This window comes from Rana temporaria, chromosome 2 (assembly GCF_905171775.1).
Source record: "Rana temporaria chromosome 2, aRanTem1.1, whole genome shotgun sequence".
Classification (NCBI taxonomy): domain Eukaryota; kingdom Metazoa; phylum Chordata; class Amphibia; order Anura; family Ranidae; genus Rana; species Rana temporaria.
The window spans coordinates 17,273,965-17,290,714 of record NC_053490.1 but is presented as its reverse complement, the minus strand read 5'-3'; the positions used below and the strand labels follow the sequence as shown (position 1 = coordinate 17,290,714).

The window sequence follows — 16,750 nt, the reverse complement described above, 5'->3', positions numbered from 1 at the left end:
TCCCCAGATTCCTGGGAATTGAGTTAACAATTGAACCCAATTGTCCAGTTGGGGAGATTGATCTTCACTTTCTGTATTTGGAGATTTAATAGGAAATCTTTGCTCTCTATTTATTGAATTCGTTTTTCTGTTGCAGGGCCCCTGATGGCTGGACGCAGACTGATCGCCTCTCGGGTGATGAATCGGTGATTCTGACCTTTGCCCTAAAGCAGCAGAATGTGGAGAAGTTACAGGATCTGGTTGGGAGAGTATCTGACCCAGATTCACCCCAATACGGTGAGTCACCCCCAAACTTCAGAGGGAAGAAAGAATAGTATATTAAAGCGGGAGTTCACCCATTTAAAAAAAAAAAAAAAATCTCCCCTTAGCTTCCTGCTCGTTCGGTCTAGGGGAATCGGCTATTTATATTAAAATATGTGCAGTACTTACCCGTTTTCGAGCTGCATCTTCTTCCGTCGCTTCCGGGTATGGGTCTTCGGGAGCGGGCGTTCCTTCTTGATTGACATTCTTCCGAGAGGCTTCCGACGGTCGCATCCATCGCGTCACTCGTAGCCGAAAGAAGCCGAACGTCGGTGCGGCTCTATACTGCGCCTGCGCACCGACGTTCGGCTTCTTTCGGAAAATCGTGACGCGATGGATGCGACCGTCGGAAGCCTCTCGGAAACCTGTCAATCAAGAAGGAACGCCCATTCCCGAAGCCCATACCCGGAAGCGACGGAGAGGATGCGTCTCGTAAACGGGTAAGTACTGCACATATTTTAAAATAAATAGCCGATTCCCCTAGTAATAACGAGCAGGAATCTAAGGGGGAAAAGTGCCCTCTAAGGGTGAACCCCCGCTTTAATAACATACCCACACCCAGTGCCGGCCCAAGACATTGTGCTGCCTGGGACCAAGAATGAAATGCTGCCCCCCCCCCCCCCCAGAAAAAAAATCACGCCAACCAAAAGGCCCCCACATTCATTATTTTATATCATGATAACTAAAGGGTACCCGTCATGGCTCTATACATGTATAAAGAGGACCTGTCATTGCTCTATACATGTATATAGAGGACCTGTCATTACTCTTTACATGTATATAGGACTATAAAGAGTACTTGACATGGCTCTATACATGTATAAAGTAGTATAACGAGGGCCTGTCATGGCTCTATAGATGTATAAAGAGGACCTGTCATGGCTCTATACATGTATATAGAGGACTTGTCGAGACTCTTTACATGTAAAGGAATATAAAGAGGACCTGCCATGGGTCTATAAATGTATATAGGAGTATAAAGAGGACCTGTCGTGGCTCTATACATTTATAAAGGAGTATAACCAGGGTCTGTCATGGCTCTATGGATGTATAAAGAGGGCCTGTCATGGCTCTATACATGTATCCAGGAGTATAAAGGGACCTGTGAATTGCCGGCGGCCACAATGTCTTTTGCGCAAACGAATCAATGTACGCTAATTGTGTTTTTTTTTTTTTTGGTACCAAAAATATGTAGAAGAATACATATTGGCCTAAACTGAAGAAAATAGTTTATTTTTCTAAATTTTGGGGATATTTATTATAGCAAAAAGTTAAAAAATATATGTATTTATAGCACAAAAAATAAAACCCGCAGAGGTGATCAAATATCACCAAAAGAAAGCTCTATTTGTGGGAAAAAAAGGACATCAATTTTATTTGGGTGGCGGAACGGGCTGGCGGGCATCAGTATGCTGCCCCCCTAAAAGTGCTGCCTGGTACCCATGGTACCACCCGGTCCCATCATAGGGCCGGCCCTGCCCACACCATATGGGCGTTTCAGTTTTAGGTGGAGTCTGTTGGGATGATGTCACATTATGATCTCTATTTATTACCAGAGTCCCTGATAAATAATTTCAGAACAATTTCCACATTTATTGTGACCTATAAACTGTACTCAATTGAAAAAAAAAACTGAAATCTTTTGGGTTGGGGAGGTAAAAAATAAAATAATGTGGTTGCAAAAGTGTGCACACCCTCTTATATAACTGGGGATGTAGCTGTGTTCAAAGTTGAGCAGTCACATTCAAACTAATGTTAAATAAGAGTCAGTACACACCTGACATCATTTAAAGTGCCTCTGATAAACCCCAAATAAAGTTCAGCTGTTCTAGTAGGTCTTTCCTGACATTTACTTGGTCGCATTCTACAGCAACAGCCATGGTCCGCAGAGAGCTTCCAAAGCATCAGTGGTATCTCATTGTTAAAGGGTATCAGTAAGTAGAAGGGTACAAAAGAATTTCCAAGGCATTAGATATACCATGGAACTCAGTGAAGACCGTCATCATCAAGTGGAGAAAATATGGCACAACAGTAACATTGCTAAGAACTGGACGTCCCTCCAAAATTGATGAAAAGACGAGAAGAAAACTGGTCAGGGAGGCTGCCAAGAGGCCTACAGCAACATTAACCTCTTTCCCACCGGGCTTGTTTTTCAGATTCGGTGTTTACGAGACCAAAACATTTTTTTTTTGCTAGAAAATTACTTAAAACCCCCAAACATTATATATATATTTTTTCTAACACCCTAGAGAATAAAATGGCAGTCATTGCAATACTTTTTGTCACACCGTATTTGTGCAGCGGTCTTACAAGCGCACTTTTTTTGGAAAAAAATCACTTTTTTGAATTAAAAAATAAGACAATAAATTTTGCCCAATTTTTTTTATATTTTGTGAAAGATAATGTTACGCCGAGTAAAATAATACCCAACATGTCACGCTTAAAAATTGCGCCCGCTCGTGGCATGACGTCAAACTTTTACCCTTAAAAATCTCGATAGGCGACGTTTAAAAAATTCTACAGGTTGCATTTTTTGAGTTACAGAGGAGGTCTAGGGCTAGAATTATTGCTCTAACGATCGCGGCGATACCTCACTTGTGTGGTTTGAACACAGTTTTCATATGCGAGCGCTACTCGCGTATGCGTTCGCTTCTGTGCGCGAGCTCGTCGGGACGGGGCGCTTTAAAACTATTTTTTTTTGTTTTCTTATTTATTTTTATTTAGTTAATAATTTTTTACACTGAAATAAAAAAATAAAAAAAATGATCACTTTTATTACTTTTATTTCTATTACAAGGAATGTAAACATCCCTTGTAATAGAAAAAAGCATGACAGGTCCTCTTAAATATGAGATCTGGGGTCAAAAAGACCTCAGATCTTATATTTAGACTTAAATGAAAAAAAAAGAAAAAAAATTGAAACTGTCATTTTTTCAAATGACAAAAGAAAAATGTTTCTTTAAGACGCTGGGCGGGACTGACGTTTTGACGTCACTTCCGCCCAGCAGAGCTATGGGGACGGGTGATTGACATTTTTCCCTCACTCGCAACCCCAGTCAGCTGCCGAACGCACCTGATCGCCTCCGCCGCTACCGATGGCTCCGGTAAGCGGCGGGAGGGGCCCTTTCCCGCCACTGATAACTGCGATCTCGCGGCGAATCCGCCGCGGAGACCGCCGTTATGGTGTACAGGACCGCCCACTGAAGAGATGGATATCTCGGTTGTGGCAGCAGCTGCTGCCGTTACCGAGATATCCATCTTTAAAAAGAGGGCGTCTTTTGGACATGGGGCGGTGGTCAAGAGGTTAAAGGAGCTGCAAAAAATATCTGGCAAGTACTGGCTGTGTGGTACATGTGACAACAATCTCCCATATTCTTCATATGTCTGGGCTATGGGGTAGAGTGACTCTTACGAAGAGAAACATCCAAGCCCGGCTAAATTTTGCAAAAACGCATCTGAAGTCTCCTAAAAGCATGTTGGGAAAATGTGTTATGGTCTGATGAAACCAAGGTTGAATTTTTTGGCCATAATTCCAAAAGATATTTGGTGCAAAAACAACACTGCACATCACCAAAAGACCATGCCCACCGTGAAGCATGGTGGTGGTAGCATCATGCTTTGGGCTGTGTTTCTTCACCTGGAAAAGGGACCTTAGTCAAGGTAGAGGGAATTATCAACAGTTCCAAATACCAGTCAATATTGGCACAAAACTGTCAGGCTTCTACTAGAAAGCTGAACATGAAGAGGAACTTCATCTTTCAGCATGACAACAACCCAAAGCCATACATCCAAATCAACGGCTTCACCATAAGAAGATTACAGTTTTGGAATGGCCCAGCCAGAGCCCAGACCTGAATCCCATTGAAAATCTGTGGGGTGATGTGAAGAGGGCTGTGCACAAGAGATGACCTTGCAATCTGACAAATTTGGAGTGTTTTTGCAAAGAAGAATGGGCAAATATTGCCAAGTCAAGATGTGCCATGCTGATAGACTCATACCCAAAAACACTGAGTGCTGGAATAAAATCAAAATGTCCTTCAACCAAGTACTGTATTAGTTTAAGGGTGTGCACACTTATGCAATCATATTATTTTATTTTTTTATTTCTACTTCCCTCCACCTAAACAGTTTCAGTTTGTTGTTCAAGTGAGTTGTACAGTTTATAGGTCACATTAACCACTACCTGACGGCCGTACGACTTTATACGGCTGCAGGGTGGTTCTACTTCTCTGACTGGCCGTGTTTTTACGGCCTGCGCACGCCCGGCGCATCACTGAGATGCCGATGCGCGTGCCTGGCGGCCGTGATGTCCGCCAGGCACTCGGGATCGGCGGCTACAGGGACAAGACGTGGAGCTCTGTGTGTAAACACAGAGCTCCACGTCCTGTCAGGGAGAGAGGAGACCGATGGTGTGTCCCTTGTACATAGGGACACAGATCGGTCACCTCCCCCAGTCACCCCCCCCCCCCCCCCACACAGTTAGAACACAATTCAGGGTACACATTTAACCCCTTCCTCATCCCCTAGTGTTAACCCCTTCACTGCCAGTCACATTTATACAGTAATTAGTGCATATTTATAGCACTGATCGCTGTATAAATGTGAATGGCGCCAAAAAATGTGTCAAAAGATTCCGATGTCTCCGCCATAATGTCGCAGTCCCGAAAAAAATGCTGATCGCCGCCATTAGTAGTAAAAAAAATAATAATAATTCTGTCCCCTATTTTGTAAGCGCAATAACTTTTGCGCAAACCAGACGCTTGCGTTTTTTTTTTTACCAAAAATATGTAGAAGAATATGTATCGCCTAGACTGAGAAAAAAAATGTTTTTTTTAAAAAAATTGGGCTATTTATTACAGCAACAAGTAAAAAATATTGTTGTTTTTTTTAAAAAATTGTCGCTCTATTTTTGTTTATAGCGCAAAAAAATAAAAACCGCAGAGGCGATCAAATACCACCAAAATAAAGCTCTATTTGTGGGGGAAAAATGACGTCAATTTTGTTTGGGAGCCACGTCGCACGACCGCGCAATTGTCAGTTAAAGTTACGCAGTGCCACAAGCTGAAATTTCACCTGGTCAGGAAGGGGTATATGTGCCCAGTAAGGAAGTGGTTAACCACTTGACAACTGGGCACTTAAACACCCTTAATAACCAGACCAATTTTCAGCTTTTGGTGCTCTCACGTTTTGAATGACAATAACTCAGTCATACAACATTGTAACCAAATGAAATTTTTGTCCTTTTTTTCCCACAAATAGAGCTTTCTTTTGGTGGTATTTGATCACCTCTGCGGTTTTTATTTTTTTCGCTATTAATGAAAAAAGAACGAAAATTTTGTAAAAAAATGAATTTTTCTTCATTTCTATCATATCATTTTGTAAAAAAGTAATTTTTCCTTATACATTTGGCCTAAAATGCATACTGCTACATATTTTTGGTAAAAAAAAAAAAAAAAATTGGATATTATTTAGTCTGGGTGAAAGTTATAGGGTCTACAAGCTATGGTACCAATTTCTGAAAATTGAACAATTTGATCACACCTGAATTACTGACAGCTTCTCTCATTTCTTGAGACCCTAACAAGCCAATAAAGTACAAATACCCCCCAAATGACCCCTTTTTGGAAAGTAGACATTCCAAGGTAGTTAGTAAGAGTCATAGTTAGTTTTTTGAAGTTGTCATTTGTTCCCACAATTCTTTGCAAAATTAAGATTTTTTTTTTTTTTTTTTTTTCATACCAATATTGTCATTATAACAGGTTATTTCTCTCACATGGCATGTATATTCCACAAATGACACCCCAAAATATATTCTGCTGCTCCTCCTGAGTATGGCGATACCACATGCGTGAGACTTTTACACAGCGTGGCCACATACAGAGGCCCAACACCGAAGTAGCAACTTCAAGCATTCTAGGAGCATAAATTACACATCTAATCTCTCAACCACCTATTACACTTTTGAAGGCCCTGGAGCACCAGGACAATAGAAACGCCCACAAAGTGACCCCATTTTGGAAAGCTAACACCCCAACGTATAATCTATGAGGCATAATGAGTCTTTTGAACAGTTCATTTTTTTCCAGATGTTCTTGGAAAATGTGGAAAAAAATAAAAACGCATTTTTTTTTACAGAAAGTTGTCCATTTATAGGATATTTCCAACACATAGCATGTACATAGAAAAAATTACACCCCAAAATATATTCTGCTGCTCCTCCTGAGTATGGCGATACCACATGTGTGAGACTTTTACACAGCGTGGCCACATACAGAGGCCCAACACCGAAGTAGCAACTTCAAGCATTCTAGGAGCATAAATTACACATCTAATCTCTCAACCACCTATTACACTTTTGAAGGCCCTGGAGCACCAGGACAATGGAAACGCCCACAAAGTGACCCCATTTTGGAAAGCTAACACCCCAACGTATAATCTATGAGGCATAATGAGTCTTTTGAACAGTTCATTTTTTTCCAGATGTTCTTGGAAAATGTGGAAAAAAATAAAAACGCATTTTTTTTACAGAAAGTTGTCCATTTATAGGATATTTCCAACACATAGCATGTACATAGAAAAAATTACACCCCAAAATATATTCTGCTGCTCCTCCTGAGTATGGCGATACCACATGTGTGAGACTTTTACACAGCGTGGCCACATACAGAGGCCCAACACCGAAGTAGCAACTTCAAGCATTCTAGGAGCATAAATTACACATCTAATCTCTCAACCACCTATTACACTTTTGAAGGCCCTGGAGCACCAGGACAATAGAAACGCCCACAAAGTGACCCCATTTTGGAAAGCTAACACCCCAACGTATAATCTATGAGGCATAATGAGTCTTTTGAACAGTTCATTTTTTTCCAGATGTTCTTGGAAAATGTGGAAAAAAATAAAAACGCATTTTTTTTTACAGAAAGTTGTCCATTTATAGGATATTTCCAACACATAGCATGTACATAGAAAAAATTACACCCCAAAATATATTCTGCTGCTCCTCCTGAGTATGGCGATACCACATGTGTGAGACTTTTACACAGCGTGGCCACATACAGAGGCCCAACACCGAAGTAGCAACTTCAAGCATTCTAGGAGCATAAATTACACATCTAATCTCTCAACCACCTATTACACTTTTGAAGGCCCTGGAGCACCAGGACAATAGAAACGCCCACAAAGTGACCCCATTTTGGAAAGCTAACACCCCAACGTATAATCTATGAGGCATGATGAGTCTTTTGAACAGTTCATTTTTTTCCAGATGTTCTTGGAAAATGTGGAAAAAAATAAAAACGCATTTTTTTTTACAGAAAGTTGTCCATTTATAGGATATTTCCAACACATAGCATGTACATAGAAAAAATTACACCCCAAAATATATTCTGCTGCTCCTCCTGAGTATGGCGATACCACATGTGTGAGACTTTTACACAGCGTGGCCACATACAGAGGCCCAACATCCAAGAAGCACCATCAGGTGTTCTAGGGACATAAATTACACATCCAATTTCCTTACAATCTATCACATTTTTGAAGGGCCTTCATATTTCTAACACAGCATGTACATACCAAGAATTACACCCTAAAATACATTCTGCTGAGTAATGGGTAAAAAAAAAAGAAGATTACCTGTGGTTTTAGTAGTGCAATTGTCCACAGAAGGAGAGCCCCGATCCAGGCAGCAGGCAGGGACGTGGTCACTGGTCAGCGACAGTGAATGGAATTGTCCAGGCAGCAGGCAGGAATATTGTCCATAGTCAGTACAGTGCCAGCAGTGGCAAAATATTTGTCCTGGTAGGAACATGGTCCAAGTAGCGGGCCATGGGTAGGGGAATGGGGACAGGGGTAGAGGCTTCTCCCACCCAAATCTCTTTGAAGCCTCCGGGCAACCAGACCCTAATCCGGGAATGAGAAAACTAAAAAATTAGTTTTTTCATCCAGAAAAACAATTCTGGAGCCCCTCACATATGTGAGACCCCTGTGTTCCCACTAGTATAGCAGGGTAAAAGATCAATCCAAGGGGCAGGCAAAAAACGTGGTCAAACAGTCCAGGGTCAGTTCCAGAGCAGGCAGAGGTAGGTACAGTTTAGGGTTAGGCAAAAGAGTGGTCGTATAACAAGCCAGGGTCAGTTCCAGAGAAGGCAGAGGTATGTTTAGGGTTAGGCAAAAGAGTGGTCGTATAACAGGCCATGGTCGGTTCCGGAGAAGGCAGAAGTATGTTTAGGGTTAGGCAAAAGAGTGGTTGTATAACAGGCCATGGTCGGTTCCGGAGAAGGCAGAGGTATGAGTGCAGTGGCATAAGGGGTGGGGGGGGGGGGGAAAGTACAGGAAATTAGAATTGCGTTTACCATACGTCCCTAATAATGAAGAAACGTATGGTAACGGCGGAAACATGTTCCAATACAGAGGCCTGGTTGGGAAGGACAATCGGGACAGTAATATGTGGTGTCTTTTCGAATTCCTCTTCTGGAGCACACCCGGCACCTCTTCTGATGTCTGTTGCCTGTTTCACGGGAGGGGGTTTGCTCAGGAAAGTGACGCTCGTGCAGTCTGCTCACAGAATCAGAGTGAATATTTTCCGGTGGGTTTTCAGGGTACAAAAGGGCGGTGATGACTTCTTCTTGATAGTCCAGATATGATACGGGGTTCTCGGATGATTTTTTGTAAATTACATAGGAATTGTAGAAGGCCAAACTAAAAAAATAAATGGACACTTTCTTGTACCAGTGGCGGGATTTTCTTGTGGGCAGGTAGGGTTCTAACATCTGGTCGTTGAAGTCCACTCCCCCCATGAACAAATTATAGTCATATATGCATTTTGGTTTTTGGATTGGGCCGGTTCTTTTGTGGACTTCCACGTGGGTGTCATTGTGGATTGATGAAAGCATGTGGACGTTCCGTTTGTCCCTCCACCTGACAGCCAATATCTCCTGGTTCCTCAATGCTGCAGACTCCCCTCGTCTGAGCTTTTGATCCACCAGTTTTTGCGGGAAGCCTTTCCTGTTGGGTCTTATTGTGCCACATGCTGGGGTATTCTGAAGGTAAAGACAGCGAAACAGGGGCAAGCTGGTGTAGAAATTATCCACATAAAGGTGGTATCCCTTTCCAAAGAGTGGATACATCAGATCCCAGACCACTTTTCCGCTGACTCCCATATACTCTGGACATTCAGGGGGATGCAGTTGGGAGTCCTTTCCTTCATACACCATGAATGAGTAGAGGTACCCTGTGGCTCTGTCGCAAAGCTTGTACATTTTGACCCCATATCGGGCCCTTTTGCTGGGGATGAACTGCTTGATGCCCAGCCTGCCTGAGAATTTGACAAGGGACTCGTCCACAGATATGTTCTGGTCAGGGGTATATAATTGGGGAAATTGTTGAGCGAAAAAATTTAGAAGTGGCCGAATTTTATATAGCTTGTCAAAAGCAGGGTCATTTCGGGGGGGGCACTGGGCGTTGTCGTTAAAGTGGAGGAACCGCATAATTATTAAATATCGGGATCTTGGCATAAGGGAGGAGAAGAGTGGCATGTGGTGAATGGGTTTGGTGGACCAGTAGGAGTACAATTGGTTTTTTTTTGAAAGTGCCATAGTAAAGGTTAGGCCTAAGAACATTTTAAATTCGTCCACCGTTAGTTCTCTCCACTCAAAGGGGCGGGCATATCTGGAACCAGGGTTACTTCTTACGTACTGTTGTGCGTAGAGATTGCACTGGGCCACAATGGAGGAAAGGAAATCTTCGGTGAAAACTAAATTAAAAAAATTTATCATAGAAAAGTTTTCTGTGTTCACCTGGACACCTGGCTGGGCAGTGAAGGGGGGGATATTTGCTGCTCCGGAATTGGGGGGAAGCCACAGGGGGTTTTGAAGGCCATAGGGAAGGCTGGCATGGCCCCTATCCCTTTGGGGCTGAGATGACACCCTACTGGTGGACGGCACAGCTCTTGAGGTGGACGGCACAGCTCTTGGGGTGGACGGCATATCGCTTGGGGTGGACGGCACAGCGATTGGGGTGGACGGCACAGCGCTTGGAGTGGACGGCACAGCGCTTGGGGTGGACGGCACATCGCTTGGGGTTGTAGGCACAGCGCTTGAGGTGGACGGCCCTGCGCGTCTGGGAGTAGGCCGCTTCTCCACGCCAGCACCCCTTTTTTTCCTGGGCACATGTTCTTCTTCAGACTCTGAATCGGACCCACTGTCTATAACGGGTTCATAGGCCGAATCAGAATCGGACAGAGACTCCTCGCTGCTCTCATCGCTCATGGCAAGTAGAAGATGTACGGCCTGCTCGCCGGTAAAGAATTTTTTTGCCATACTGGTGGCTGGTGAGGCTGTACTGCAGAGTACTGTGGTGGCACTGGTGGACACAGGTGGGCACAGGCGGCACTTATGTGCACTGTAGTGGCACGGGTGTGGCTCTGGTGGGCACAGGCGGCACTGGTGGGCACAGGCGGCACAGGTGGCTCTGGTGGGCACAGGTGGCTCTGGTGTGCACCGATTAGCAGCACTGGTGGACACAGGCAGCACTGGTGGGCACAGGCAGCACTGGTGGGCACAGGCGGCACTGGAGGGCACAGGCGGCACTGGTGGGCACAGGCGGCACTGGCGGGCGCAGACGGCACTGGCGGGCGCAGACGGCACTGGCGGGCGCAGGCGGCACTGGCGGGCGCAGGCGGCACTGGTGGGCACAGGCGTCACTGGTGGGCACAGGCGGCACTGGTACGGCACTGTTGTGGCAATATTATAGGACTCTGGTGACTGGTGCGGCTCTGGTGACACTGGTGCGGCTCTGGTGACACTGATGCGGCACAGATGTGGCACTACTGGGCACAGATGTGGCACTGTTGGGCACAGATGTGGCACTGTTGGGCACAGATGGGCACAGATTGGGCACTTTAGGCACAGATTGGGCAATTTAGGCACAGATTGGGCACTTTAGGGCACAGATTGGGCACTTTAGGGCACAGATTGGGCACTTTAGGGCACAGATTGGGCACTTTAGGGCACTTTAGGGCACAGATTGGGCACTGATGTGACACTATGGGCAATGGAACACTCACAGTTTATCTCCTCTTCTCTCCCGCTGATACTGTGTGAGGAGAGGAGAGGAGGTAAACTTTCCCTGACCTCCTGTGTTTACATTGTGATCGCGCCGTCATTGGACGGCGCGATCACAAGGTAAATGACCGTTGTTGCTGGTCATTTACCTAGATCTGTGTAGCGCCGGGTCTCATAGACCCGGCGCGCACAGAAATTTCTGTGTGCGCGCCCGAGGCGGCGCGCATTGCTGCTTCTGCGGGGCGCCGTTTCAGAACGGCGACCCCCAGTTAAGCATCCACCTTGCCGCCGTTTCCAGACGGCGGCTGGTGGCGAAGTGGTTAAAGGTGGAAAAAGTTCTGAAATGATTTATCTTTGTCTAATTTTTTTTTGCATCAAGAAACCTGACATTTTAACAGGGGTGTGTAGACTTTTTATATCCACTGTATATCACACGCCCCATAGCCACTTACAGATCATTAAAGGGACTCTGTGACCAATTTAGAAAAAAAAACTGCAGGTTAAAGCACAGCAATGGATGGGCTTGTGATGGGGTCTCTTTAATTGGAGAGCTGATAACAGAGACCCCCCAGCTTGTCCCTATGACCTGGCTAGCACAAGAGCACCACCTAGTGGGACACATTTGCTGCTGCACCCAGAACACATGGGACTGTTCAGGAAATAAAAGCATTAGGTTATTGCAGTCAATATAAACATGAATTAACCACAATTAGCATTTTTTTTTAATGTATGTCCTTTCATCATGCGTTTTTATAATATAAATTCGGTCACTTACTATTTTACAATCCGCCCCTGCTCCGCATTGTTATTCAAAAAACATAGTTTATAAAACCATGTCCACACCGTTGTCATTTTGCTTGTGGGCATTGTGAAGCTGGTTTAACTGGTTTTAAAAAAAAAAAAATATGATAGAAAATTACTTGGAACATATATATATATATTAAAAAAAAATTATATTATAACACTCTTTTGTCTTTTCTTTTTTTTTATTATAACACTCTAGAGAATAAAATGGCGGTTGTTGTCAGCTCTTATGCGGTCGAGAACAGTGTTTGTTTTTTACAAAAATGTTTTACCCTTTAATTTCTATTTTAACCCGAACGGGTTGTTTTACATGGTGATCGTTTACAATGACTTTAACAATGGATTGAAATACAGAAGATAAAGGACAGCCGTAACTAGGTGGCCTAGCAAAACACATGGTGGGGGAATGCCATAACAGCAAGCCCAAAGATATGAAAGTTATAGGACTATCCTAATAATGAGATCCAGAACTGCGACAGTTGAGGACCACCATAACATTGGGGCCTGGGAATACAGAGGATTGGAGACAGCCATAACGATGGGGCCTGGGAATACAGAGGATTGGAGACAGCCATAACGATGGGGCCTGGGAATACAGAGGATTGGAGACAGCCATAACGATGGGGCCTGAGAATACAGAGGATTGGAGACAGCCATAACGATGGGGCCTGGGAATACAGAGGATTGGAGACAGCCATAACGATGGGGCCTGGGAATACAGAGGATTGGAGACAGCCATAATGATGGGGCCTGAGAATACAGAGGATTGGAGACAGCCATAACGATGGGGCCTGAGATTACAGAGGATTGGAGACAGCCATAACGATGGGGCCTGAGAATACAGAGGATTGGAGACAGCCATAACGATGGGGCCTGAGAATACAGAGGATTGGAGACAGCCATAACGATGGGGCCTGAGAATACAGAGGATTGGAGACAGCCATAACGATGGGGCCTGAGATTACAGAGGATTGGAGACAGCCATAACGATGGGGCCTGGGAATACAGAGGATTGGAGACAGCCATAACGATGGGTCCTGGGAATACAGAGGATTGGAGACAGCCATAACGATGGGTCCTGGGAATACAGAGGATTGGAGACAGCCATAACGATGGGGCCTGGGAATACAGAGGATGGGGGACAGACATAAAACTGGGCCTAAGAATACAGACACACTGGGGCCTAGAATTACAGGAATAAGGGGACCATTATTACAATGGGGCCTGGAAATGCAGCGGTCAGAGGATCACCATAACACTGAGGCTTGAGAATACAGGAGTCAAGTAACCGTCATAACACTGGGTCCTGGGACCATAGGAGTCTGGTGACTACCATAATACTGGGTCCTGGGACCATAGGAGTCTGGTGACTACCATAATACTGGGTCCTGGAACCATAGGAGTCTGGTGACTACCATAATACTGGGCCTGGGACCATAGGAGTCTGGTGACTACCATAATACTGGGCCTGGGAATACATAGATTGAAGGAACATAAATTCCACTCGCAAAATGCGAGCAGGCTAGTGGAATTTTTGAGGGCTGTGTATTCTATTAGGGGGTGTATTAGGAAGTACTGAGAGGTGTATTCGGAGGGATGTACAGTATTAATAGCTGTATTGGGGAGTGCATTGTGGGGTGTATCGTGAGCTGTATTGGTGGTCTGTTCATTCTTCTCTGCCATTGATGAAAAATGTATGTGTCCCCCCTACAGGTCACTTCCTGTCCCTGGAAGATCTCCGCGCTCTGCTCCAACCCTCTCTGGACACCCTGCGGACAGTTCGCACCTGGCTGGGGAAACATGGAGTGCAGCAGTGTGACAGCGTGCAGACTGGAGACTTCCTGCAGTGTGAGATGCCAGTCAGGTGAGCGCTGGTTAGATTTCTCACCAATAATTCCTCTCCAGCCTAATGCACCAAAGGGTGTCTTATGAGGTGTGTGTCTCCTCTACACACTAGGCAATTCCCCCTCCACCTTCATACAATGCAGGGTTATCCTGGTGAGATATCTCCCCCTACAGGCTGGACAATAATTTCCCTCCGCCCTAATACAACACAGGATGTCCTTGTGAGGTCTTTCTCCTACAGGCAGTTTCCTTCCACTTCAATAAATTGCACCTGTGTGGACAATAAATTGTCCACATAGTGAGGTGTGTCTTCCCCTATTGGCCGGGCAGTTCCCCACCACCCTAATACAATGCTGAGTGTCCTAGTGAGGTGTGTCTTCCCCTATAGGCCGGGCAGTTCCCCACCATCCTAATACAATGCTGAGTCTTCCCCTATAGGCCGGGCAGTTCCCCACCACCCTAATACAATGCTGAGTGTCCTAGTGAGGTGAGTCTTCCCCTATAGGCCCGGGCAGTTCCCCACCACCCTAATACAATGCTGAGTGTCCTAGTGAGGTGTGTCTTCCCCTATAGGCCGGGCAGTTCCCCACCATCCTAATACAATGCTGAGTCTTCCCCTATAGGCCGGGCAGTACTCCACCACCCTAATACAATGCTGAGTGTCCTAGTGAGGTGAGTCTTCCCCTATAGGCCCGGGCAGTTCCCCACCACCCTAATACAATGCTGCGTGCCCCAGTGAGGTGTGTCTTCCCCTATAGGCCAGGCAGTACTCCACCACCCTAATACAATGCTGAGTGTCCTAGTGAGGTGAGTCTTCCCCTTTTTTTGGGCCGGGCAGTACTCCACCACCCTAATACAATGCTGAGTGTCCTAGTGAGGTGTGTCTTCCCCTATAGGCCGGGCAGTTCCCCACCACCCTAATACAATGCTGAGTGTCCTAGTGAGGTGTGTCTTCCCCTATAGACCGAGCAGTTCCCTACCACCCTAATACAATGCTGAGTGTCCTAGTGAGGTGTGTATTCCCCTATAGGCCGGGCAGTACTCCACCACCCTAATACAATGCTGAGTGTCCTAGTGAGGTGTGTCTTCCCCTATAGACCGGGCAGTTCCCCACCACCCTAATACAATGCTGAGTGTCCTAGTGAGGTGTGTATTCCCCTATAGGCCGGGCAGTACTCCACCACCCTAATACAATGCTGAGTGTCCTAGTGAGGTGAGTCTTCCCCTATAGGCCGGGCAGTTCCCCACCACCCTAATACAATGCTGAGTGTCCTAGTGAGGTGTGTCTTCCCCTATAGACCGAGCAGTTCCCTACCACCCTAATACAATGCTGAGTGTCCTAGTGAGGTGAGTCTTCCCCTATAGGCCGGGCAGTCCCCCACCACCCTAATACAATGCTGAGTGTCCTAGTGAGGTGAGTCTTCCCCTATAGGCCGGGCAGTTTCCCGCCACCCTAATACAATGCTGAGTGTCCTAGTGAGGTGTGTCTTCCCCTACGCCTTATTTTTCTGTCTCCAAGAACTTTGCTCTGCTTAGTTGGGTTTGGAACATTCCCACAGAGTCTTCTGAAGTTCTCGATTTTTACTTCTTGAAAAGTCAGCAGCTTCCTGAGGTGTTACTCAATCCCTTGCTTGTGCAATTACCCGCCAGCCACATCTGTGGTTTCACAGTTTCTGTTTCCCTGTCTGGTGCCGTCACTTGATCCTTGTGGGTGTAGCGCTACCCCTGAAGGAGCCGCTGTTTGATTTGGGATCGGCCTATTAAGGTACCCTGGCGTTGTCTAGGGGTGCAATTGTAGAGACAAACAGTGAGCGAAGGTCCAGACAGTGAATAAAGGTTTTTTCCAATGCTTTATTTTCCAGGCCAACATCAACATCAATTGGGGAAGGACAAAGTTGATGAATAGAGAGAGAGGAAGAACCTTGCAGTATCAGGCCTGGATATTGGATAGAACAGTCAGTACTTCTCTGTATAGTACCAATTTGTAACTCGTCGCCACTCCAACTGAGTGGGTAAAGTGCCCCCGGACAGACCCTTTTTTACAGGCCTGGCAGCCGAGATGTCACTTAGGATTTCTGGGAAGAACGGGCCTCTCTCACAGACCCGGCTCGGGCCTCTGCCACAGGCCAATTACAATAACTGAGCTAGATAGATAGATGGAGCGAATCCTCCCAGTAGATTTCTGCATCGGTCACCAGATGACAGCAAACGTACCTGTCGATATTCTGGTCACCGGATCCCCAATTGGTTTGTTCAGGCTCTGTTGGACGACCTGCCTCCATGTCCTCCTCAAACCAACTCTCCAATCGAACGGCACCCAGCCTGGGATTTTTTCAATAGATCCGGGAATCCAGCCAGTCACTGGGGTCCCCTTGTACCTCCGGATGAGGTTCCGAGTAGTCTGCAATTATGGCCAGGTGGGCCACGCCGGCGGGGTCCATGGATGCACGCACCCTGAAGGTGGATGCCGCACCTGCAACCGCAAAGATTTAGAACACATGACACCTGTCACAGATATACTCCTCTCCAGCACGCCCCGTGAGGGAAAAAGCTCCTCTGATTGGCTGCTGGTGAAACTTACTCTGCCAGAACCCCCCAACTGCTGGCCAGGGATGACATTGCATCCCTGGAGTACAGACTGACCCAGTGGACATTTCTGGGATGACAGAAGTCCCAAAATGTACACAAATGGTGAATGGGAGCAAGGTAACTCTCCCATTCCCCACTAACTTTAGCGT

At 45.8% G+C, this 16,750-nt stretch overlaps 1 protein-coding gene across 1 annotated transcript in view; it reads left to right on the top strand.

The window, feature by feature from the left end:
• Nucleotides 1-16,750, top strand: part of TPP1 (tripeptidyl peptidase 1) — a 75,523-nt gene that overhangs the window by 23,789 nt on the left and 34,984 nt on the right. Inside the window, exons 3-4 of the mRNA XM_040339916.1 lie at nt 137-276; nt 13,881-14,031. Of these exons, the coding sequence (XP_040195850.1) occupies nt 137-276; nt 13,881-14,031 (291 nt within the window). The remainder of the gene's footprint in view (nt 1-136; nt 277-13,880; nt 14,032-16,750) is intronic.